The following is a 9,629-nucleotide window of genomic DNA, read 5'->3' on the forward strand; positions in this document are numbered from 1 at the left end:
GGCCGATCTGCACAGCTGCTTTCGCCCCGCCCACTAAAATGTCTAACATGTCCCGCCTTCTGTTAAAACGCAGACATCTGAATGGTCAAGCAGGCTGATGGCAATAAAAATATGAATTTTCATTGGCTAGATAAAGACGTTTAGATGAGCAGGAAACTTGTACTTAGGCGAAATACTTCCCTCGAGGAAGAAGTTCTCTCAGATTTGTTCCGCACATAATTGGAAAAATTAAAATTACACTACACAATAACCTTATATACATTTCTCACATATATAGTGAAAGATAAACAGAGGAACCGTATTTCACAAACATTTTGCCGGGAACATTTTGCGCAGCTTCCAATATTCACCTGTAATTGTATCAGGATCTATGTACTGCACTACTGCAGTAGTACTACTACTTCCTCTACTACGCAGTATTTCCATTTACTGCGCTGTCTTTTGTCTTCAATGCGTATCGTTACATAGCATTTCCGAAAGCGAACTGAACAGCCAGGTGAGGCTCTTATGAACTAGCAAAATGTGAAAATCTGTTTTTTTTTATGTGATTGTTGTTAAAGACAGTTTCTATCGTTCAGTGGTTCCAGCTGTACGCAAGCTGGGGTGCTAGGAGGAGGGGTGATGGGCAGGGGGTGGAGGATGCAATATTAACTAACTTTTTTGCACATGAACGCGTTTAAAATGGACAAATTCATCATTCGGAACGACTGAAAAAGTTTGACTCAAAGTTTTACTCCATGCTATGCCAAAAAAGTAAGGCTCGGTGTGTTTTATACATTTACCAACCCCTACTGTTTCCAGATATTTTATACCCATGCCACCCAAGAGACGGGCTGTGGCGGCACCAACACAACCACCAGTCAAAATGATAAAGATTGGCACAGACACACAGGACTTTGGCTGTGATCCCGTGGAGGATAAGTACAGATTCTCTGAAGCTCCCAGCTACTCTCCTTTTCCCAATCAAGAGGTGAAAGATTTAACTAGCCTACTTATTGCTTTTTTTTTTTTTCCTTCTTTTTTTTTTTTTATGTTTGGCTAATTGTTTTAGCTTACTAAACATGCCAACGTGTTTACCTTATGACTTTGTACTTTGCAGGGTGAACCTATTGACTTTGAAGAAGAAAATGATGCCAGTGATCCAGGGATCAGAACAGACACAATAAGTCTTCTTATGAAAATAGAGCAACTGCAAGCACAACTCAAATATGAACGCAGATGTAGGATTTTGGCCGAGAGAGAATTGAGGGAGCTGAAAGGTGGGTTGAAGGACTGATGGATTTGATTAATTTGATAAATGAAATCACAATATACTATATCTGTCAAGATGAAACAATACAGTTGCATGACTTATTCTGATTGTGGTCCTGTGAGTTTTGAACACATCCCAATCCAAAATAATTATAGGAAGCTATGATGGATGCTGAAGAAAGTTGCTCGGCCATGTCATTTCTTAAGTGATTTTCATCTATTTGATACCCTTTGGCAGAGATGAACAGCCTCATGATGCAGATGAGACACACGGCACAGGAACTGCGAGCGACTCTGGACCATGTCCAGCAAGGAAGCGAGGCCGCAGTTGCGCCGCAGAACACAGAAGACGAAGCCATCTCTTTTCTCACTGAGCCTGAGGCGGACATGAGGATGCTGCATCACATCCCAGAGGTCAGCGCCCATATGCTCGATGTTTCTCACAGCAGTACTGTTTTTAGGAACATTGGTCAGTTCACTTGAATGTGGTTGGAGGCGAACTGGTCTCACATCAGCACTCCTATTCTAAGATCCTCACTGCATTTGAGCCCAGGTCTCACCCCATAGAAAACCACTTTAATAAGGGCAGATTGTTTACATGAAGAATATTTTCCATGGCTGTTTTTTGTTAATGCATCTTCACAGATTTGGAAGTAACATGTTTGTTTTTGCCCTCAGGACGATGAAAACTATCTGTATCTCTCCGAGGGTCTGAGAGTCCCTAAGAATCTTTATGAACGCATCTCAGAGATCACAGACTTCAAAAAGTATACCTCGGCCCTGCTGATGATGCTTTTCGACAGAGAAACCTTGGCCACGCACTCTCTGCAAGGCCGAAGGACCAACGTTACTGGAGAAGATTGCCAAAAGCCTCAACTCCCACCTGAAATCTTGAGGAATATTATTGGTATTGTATAGAAGATCTTAATATCTTTGAATTTTAAGCACACAACCCACTGAGCAAAAGACGTGATTTCAACGTCGCGTCTATGCTTTAGCTCTCATATAGCCCAGGATCATTACGGCTATGTATAGACCTATTTTAGACCAAGCAGTAAATACATTATTACAATGAATAAACATCTGTAAATACCAAAAATATGCACCAGAGAAGTCCTGTAGACTAGCCTACAAGATAATTATCTGAGCACAAGAAGTAATTTCAACATTGCGTCTATGCGTAGCTCTCATATAGCCCAGGATCATTACGGCTATGTATAGACCTATTTTAGACCAAGCAGTAAATACATTATTACAATGAATAAACATCTGTAAATACCAAAAATATGCACCAGAGAAGTCCTGTAGACTAGCCTACAAGATAATTATCTGAGCACAAGAAGTAATTTCAACATTGCGTCTATGCGTAGCTCTCATATAGTCCAGGATAATATTGTCTATGTATAGACATCTAATAAACTTTCACTTTTCAACCCCATTTAAACTTAATTTAGCCTAGACGGCTATGGCCATTTAGACGTGTTTTAAACATCTAATCAACGTAAAATTGCTCAGTGGGAAGCCTCAGTCACTGGACATTTTTTCCCATATTTGATAATGCAAAATGGTGATAATGTGTTTCTTACCTTTTTCCAGATCACGTGGGAAACAAGTTCGGTGTTGATAGCAGCCAAATAAAAACTGCAATCCGGACGAAACTGAATAATGAGGACAAATTATTGAAGAAAAGACTGGGATTGGGTAAAGCTGAACACAAACTTCTTGTTGATCAAATCTCTTCCCGAGACGCTTCAATCCTGTCTGAAAATTCTCTGATGAAAAATGATGGGTGTCACTTATAGTTGATGGGGGTCAGGAGGATATTTTTATTTTTTTGTCTCCTTTTGTTCACCAGTATTTCATGGCAGGTAGCTATGCTTGACATGTTGCCTTTTTCAATCAATATGTCTAGTACATTTGGTATTGAAATCTAGTCCTTTAGCTGGTATTAAAATTACTGTTCTTTATATCTTTTAATGCTGTTTACAATCCTAGGTTTTGTTTTACTGTAATTGACAACTGCCATTGTCCCTATACGTGTAAAACAGTGTAAGGTCTGACCTGGGGACTGAACCAAGCCGTTGAACAGCAATGTAAAATGTCAAAAATGCATGAATGTCAATGGTAAAATCAACCAGGTTTTCTTATTTTATTTCTTAAAATTTTACTTATTTGAGGTAGTATTTGTGGCTGATGATCTTTGGTGATTGACAAATAACAGGTTTGTTAAGTTGGTCTTTGTGAAGTCGTTATACTGTATACCTACTGGATAAAGCCGGTTTATGTAAGTGGAGGTAGGACATATGAAATGTCATTTTAATTAATAGAGATGCGGCGTCTTCCCTGTACTTCACGACAATTTCTGCGCTGCATCTACACCAAGTGGTACTGTATTTCTAGAATAGTTTTTATGCAGTTGCAAAGTATGCTGTACGTGGTTATCGACCTTCCTGCTTCCACAATATCTGTCACATCACATCATTGTTTGTTGTGCTTTACTGAGGGCCAATAAACATTCACGGTTGATATCATTCTGTTACCTTCACTTCTGTACATCAGCACAGAACTGTACTGTATGTTCTCATGGGAATGTACTTTTCTTGTTTTCCCAACAACCAACAGATGTCAGTGCTGAGCTCCATTTCATGCTCTTCTGCAAGCATTGACCCAGTTCACAAAGGGTGCAACTGTTATGATACATGGGCTTGTATTATTTGATAGAGTCAAGACACAAGTGCAACCCCATGTAAAACATGCAAAGGTTTTTCTGATTAAGAAGACTTGCATCACTAATTTCTGTGATCACATACAGTATAAAAAGTGTATTCCAGATTTCCAGCTGTGTGTAAGATGGCGAATGAACTGAGTGAATCCAACCTATATTTCAGTGTCTGTTTATTTTCCTGGGGCCCAGGAGAAGCCTGCAGAGGAGAATAGAGGAGCATGTGTGAAGGCAGAGTAGTGTACAATGTGTGACAGTCACTGCCACATACTGACAGATGAAAGGCAGTGTGTGTGTGTATGTGTGTGTGTGTGTGTGTGTGGGGGGGGGGGGCATGGTTGGTGGGTGCGGTTTCATAGAGTCATCCTCTCTTGAAAGATGTGATTTGAACAATGACCAGTTGCTGGCTCCTCCCCCCCCCCCCTCTGAGCCAGCTGTGCTGTCTCAGTGGACTCACAACACATCACCTCTCTCTCTGCTGATACCATACTGCCCCGAGGTCCTTCCAAGGTTCATCCGTCTGTTCATCAGAAGAACTATAGTCTTCATTAGAGGTTGCAAGCTCCATAGTACTGATCCTGATAAGGGCGCTGTGCGGTCCACTTGCAGTCTCCACACCAGGAAACAATAACACCTGACTTGACTTTGGCACTTTGAAGGATTCTTGTGGAGAGACAAGTTGTCAGCGGGCTTTGGAAATTTGGATACAATTTGGAAAAAGACTTTTTGGAGGAAAAATTTAAAAACATGACAAAAGTTGTTTGGTAAGTTTTTGTATTGCTCAGCAGGTTTAAGCAAGTGCTTATGGAGACACAAGACAAACCTAACTTTCTTTGGTTAATTATTTGTCTTTGTCATTGGAGAAGATAATATCAAAAAGGAAGATAAAGATAATGCACCAATAATGCAAGTCTATATGCTATCTAATATATTCAGTATGTTTGATATTGAAAAGAAAAAAACGATGGTATATTTTTTTGTGTAATTCTGTATATAGAGTTATCCACTGCAGATTCATAAGAGCTTTACTTCACTAGCACTTTCATTTCTGTGTTACAAAGAGGATGTCTGACACTGAGAAGAGATAAATGTAGACCAGGAAAATTAAAAAGGATGCCTAACATTACTAAGGAAATTGAGCACCATATTTGGTTTTGGGTGTGTGTGGGAGAGTGATGGATGATGTTTTAATAGGAACTTATTATTCATTCAACATGCAGTTTAACAATGTGTAATTGTCCCTTCTGTACAAAGGCAATCTGGTCAACTTTTGACCGTGCAATACTTTTTAATAATGGTGAAAAGTTGCTCTATAAGGCTAACACAAGACTCTCAAGATATTTAAGAACACTTGACCTGGAAAAGCTCAAACAATGAGTTGGTATCAGTAACCTTTGGTATCTGAAAGGTCATCAAGATTGGTGTTGGGCAGCAAACACTTGAGCATCCACAGACAAACATTACATCTTCTGAATGGTCCAGATCTCTAGTTTCTGGGGATGATATTTCATAAAGTTTAGACAGTCCTTAAACTCATAGTTTGTTTTTTCAACAGTGAGGCTAAACAGCAAAAATGTTGCTATATCATCGCACATAGACTGTCTTGCAGCAGAAAGTCATATGGTTCAAGACATGTCATGCTGATGATGTACCAGGACAGTACAGGGCCCACAGCATTTGGTCTTCTCAAGTTTCACAAGTGTATCTGCAGAAATGTATGCCATGATGCACATTTTATAAGAGCCTATTTTCACCAATTCAACCAATTTTTTTTCTGGCCTTTTTCTTTCAAAGGTAATATAACTAAATGTATTCTAAATTAATGTAATTTTGCCAATCCTCACATTTAAGATAGAGATTGCCTATTGAAACAAATTATATATATAAATTATACACTATATATAATTATATAATTATATTGTGACATCTATATCTCCAAATAATACTAATATTCTTTCCATGTGGTATGAAATGAGTGGTATCAGTGGAATGCTTGGAATATTAACTTCAGTTCATTCTAGAATTAAAATTGGTTATTAAGAAGCTGATCACACGGTAGGATTACAAGTTGTTTCACTGCATGCTATGATGAACAGCTTTAAAGGGGATTAAAAGACCTGCGTAATTCCCTCATCCTTGTGATAATTTAGAAAAATGATGTGATGATTTGTGTCTACTTAAAACTGCTCAGGCTAGGCAGAACTACAACAAAGGTGTTTTCTCCCTTTAAAAACATATTGCTGGTCTTTGTGCCGAATCAACAATTAAAAAGTATTAGTGAATTAAATTAAGTGGAAAAGACTAGTGGCTGAAAATGATCACCCTATTTAGAAGTGAAGCGTGGACCTTAAGGATTGTAGCATATGCTGCATGTGCTGCAACTGGAACATGATGAAAACGAGGACACCCTTACATAATGTGCATGAGAATGTACATGTACTAGTCCTTCCTGGGGATAAATCTCATTACAAACGTGGCATGCCAATAGCTGTCCACCAGAGAAGATTACAGCGGGGGAAAGCATCAGTAGATCACTGGCAGTGAGCAGGCACATGTATTTAGGACACAGCAGCTTCCACAGTCATATGCTAGAAACCTGATTATGGTATCAGCAAAAGTTCAACAGATTCATGCATGGGAGGCACACATTGTTATAGGGATGCAGTTGCCATGCAGTTGAAGTTTAATGGTTCATAGCATTGCAGCACTGCCATTTGATGCAGCGTACTTGTTTTAATGTCCAGTAACTACATCCTCATTTGCAGTGAATTCAAGCACACAGCAAAAGAGGAATATTCACCCAGTAGTTGTTGGTTATTTTTAATTTCTGGTAAGAATTTCTGGATTCTGGATCAGACCTCTCCTGGTAAGAGGTTGTGTCTTTGATGGCGTTATGCAGGGTGACACTGAGCACATACTAATCAATGCAGCCTGCTCCCTGCAGCTGGGCTAAAACAAGCACACTCATTATCTTTCATTTCAAAAGGATGGGGACGGATGGAGGAGAGACAGGGTGTCCTCCATGAATTATTCCTATTGATCATGTCCCTCCCTCACCAAGCGAGAGAGCACCCCTTCTTAAATATTCCCACAAATGAGTTATGGGAACAGTTATTGATTCACTTTGCCATACCTTTAAGGGGAAACGGCAGGTACCAGATATGTGCTCTTGAAGGCCATGATGCTGCAGTAAGGATTGTAACTCTGAATGTTTATATTTTACACATTTGATTACCAGTCACTATGTTGAATGCTACAGTATGTAGTCAATAAATCAGAATCAGAATCAGAATCAGAAGGCCCGTCAGATAAAATGATAATAAGTACTAAATTTAATGGATACAAACCGCTTCATGTTTTGATATATTGGTAGTTGCTCCGGACAGTATTATGTTTGCCTGTCCCAGATGGATATTCCCATCATTAAACAGGACAGGGCTTAACAGCTCTTATGCAGATGAAATCTAACTTTCAGCATCTGTCCTGCTGACTATTTTAGAATTGGAACATGATGTACCTAAACTATGTTGTTTTCAGCAAGATACAATCCAAGCTTTAATTTACATGATTTGCCATAAATGCCATAAATGACCTGTTATAATGACCTTTATTTTCTCCCCAATAGGAATGAAGAGAATTTCATTTGACCTTTGGAGGATTCTTCTGTCTCATTACTGAAAGATGGGGGAGTCTAGAATACAGTCGTGTACTTTGAAACCTTTACTTTGAATCATGGAGGAGACTCGCTCATTTCCGACCCCTGAGTTCAATGACAGCACCACCTTTTGGCCACCTATGCCCTCGGCCCCCAGCAGACAGCTGGGCACCCTCCCCAATGCCCAGACACGCTTTAAGGACCTGTCAGGGATTTTTTTCATGGTGACCCTGAATGTTCTGGCACTTCTGGCCAACACTGCTGTTCTGGTGGTTGTCATAAAAGCCCCTCACCTCAGGAAATTTGCCTTTGTGTGCCACCTGTGTGCAGTGGACCTGTTGTGTGCCATATTGCTTATGCCTCTGGGAATTGTGTCCTGCTCCCCTTACTTTGCTGGTGTGGTGTTCACTGTGCTGGAATGCCAAGTCTATGTCTTCCTCAATGTATTCCTCATAGCTGCCTCTATCTTCACCATCACGGCTATCAGCGTGGAGCGCTACTACTACATTGTCCACCCCATGCGTTATGAAGTCAAGATGACACTGAAGCTGACCGCGGCTGTCATGGTGATGGTGTGGGTGGCCTCTGCCGTGCTGGGATTGTCCACTGTGTTTGGGTGGCCGTCGTATGGCAGCCTGAGCTCCATTAGTGCTGCACACTGCTCGCTGCACTGGAGCCACAGCGGCCACAGACGGGCCTTCTCTGTGTTCTTCTGTGTCGCCTGCTTCTGCCTACCTGCGGTTGTTATTTTTGCTGTGTACTGTAACGTGTACAAGGTGGCGCGTGTGGCTGCCCGCCAGCATGGGCCCCTGCCCTCGTGGACAGCCAGCCAAATGAAGCATCGCTCAGACTCAATCAACAGCCAGACTACCATCATCACCACCCGCAACGCCCCCCGCAGGATTGCTCGCGATCGGCCTTTTGGAGGCGGTAAAGCGGCACTCACTCTGGTGGTTATTGTTGGCCAGTTTCTGATCTGCTGGCTGCCTTACTTTGCCTTCCACCTCCATCTGACACTAGACGCTTCACCCAAGATTCCCGCTGACCTGGAGGAAGCGGTCACCTGGCTGGCATATTCCTCCTTTGCTATGAATCCATTCTTCTATGGGCTTCTCAACCGGCAGATCAGGGAGGAGCTTTGTAAGTTGAGGCGCTGCTACTCAGCCCGGCCAGTGGAGCTGGCTGTCTCCAGCCACGAGGGCTCTGGACATGAGAACTTCCTGCAGTTCCTCCACAGGACGAGCTGCACAGTGGAGACCCGTGCAAGCTTTGCCACATCCAGCCCCAGGAACACTCTAGATCAAACCGGGCAGAGCAGCTTTAGGATACCAGGGCAGATCCCAGAGGAGTTCAGTTAGACATACCTCACTGTTGTGCCACAGGATGATTAGCAGGACTACTACAGCAGCAGGATAACTAGCAACAGTCCTTAACAGTACTTACACAACTGTCTAACTGCAATATGCATACAGTAAGATATGAGATACAGTGTCAAGAGATAAATATCCATGTGTTGTTTCTTTGCAACTTGACATACTTTCATTTTTTTTCTTTTATCTAAGGATAAGTGAAGAATGAGGGTGAGAGGTGTACGTTCACTTTTCCACAAAAAAAGATATTGCAAGTGTGTTACATTTCATTATATTTTTATTATTCGAAAAACTATCAGTGATACAGTTACTAATCTTAGGAACACTTTTACCTTTACTACCTAGCTACTAAAGCAATGTTACTGTTTTGCTGCAATCAGTACTACTCTTTCTTCAAAAAGGTAATGGACATAAATATCACAATATACTTGAATAGAAAATTACATTATATCACAGTACATCCAGTAAACCACTTGACTGTTATCTGAGAGAGAGGGGGTTTTCAATTTACTGAGGATGAGAGTGAGTAGTAATTTATATTATACAATATCCCTAAGTGCTGGAGACTGTTTGGTTTTTATGAAATATAAACATCATATCATTAGCAGCAATATTCTTTGTACAAATAATT

The 9,629-nt window shown here is 40.9% G+C and overlaps 2 protein-coding genes across 2 annotated transcripts; both read left to right on the forward strand.

The window, feature by feature from the left end:
- Positions 1-272: 272 nt before the first annotated feature.
- Positions 273-4,021, forward strand: LOC139650380 (uncharacterized). Its single transcript, XM_071527030.1, has 6 exons — positions 273-496; positions 802-970; positions 1,100-1,259; positions 1,490-1,665; positions 1,930-2,158; positions 2,848-4,021. The coding sequence occupies exons 2-6, from the start codon at positions 815-817 to the stop codon at positions 3,051-3,053; spliced, it is 927 nt and encodes a 308-aa protein (XP_071383131.1). The 5' UTR covers positions 273-496; positions 802-814; the 3' UTR covers positions 3,054-4,021.
- Positions 4,022-7,705: 3,684 nt separating this feature from the next.
- Positions 7,706-8,986, forward strand: LOC139650382 (probable G-protein coupled receptor). The gene has a single exon (XM_071527032.1). The coding sequence runs from the start codon at positions 7,706-7,708 to the stop codon at positions 8,984-8,986; it is 1,281 nt and encodes a 426-aa protein (XP_071383133.1).
- The last annotated feature ends 643 nt before the right edge of the window (positions 8,987-9,629 follow it).

The sequence above is a fragment of the Centroberyx affinis genome, unplaced genomic scaffold (genome assembly GCF_046629955.1).
Source record: "Centroberyx affinis isolate AG114_WGS23_722 - 3 ecotype Tasmania unplaced genomic scaffold, CSIRO-AGI_Caff_v1 ptg001484l_1, whole genome shotgun sequence".
Taxonomy (NCBI): Eukaryota; Metazoa; Chordata; class Actinopteri; order Beryciformes; family Berycidae; genus Centroberyx; species Centroberyx affinis.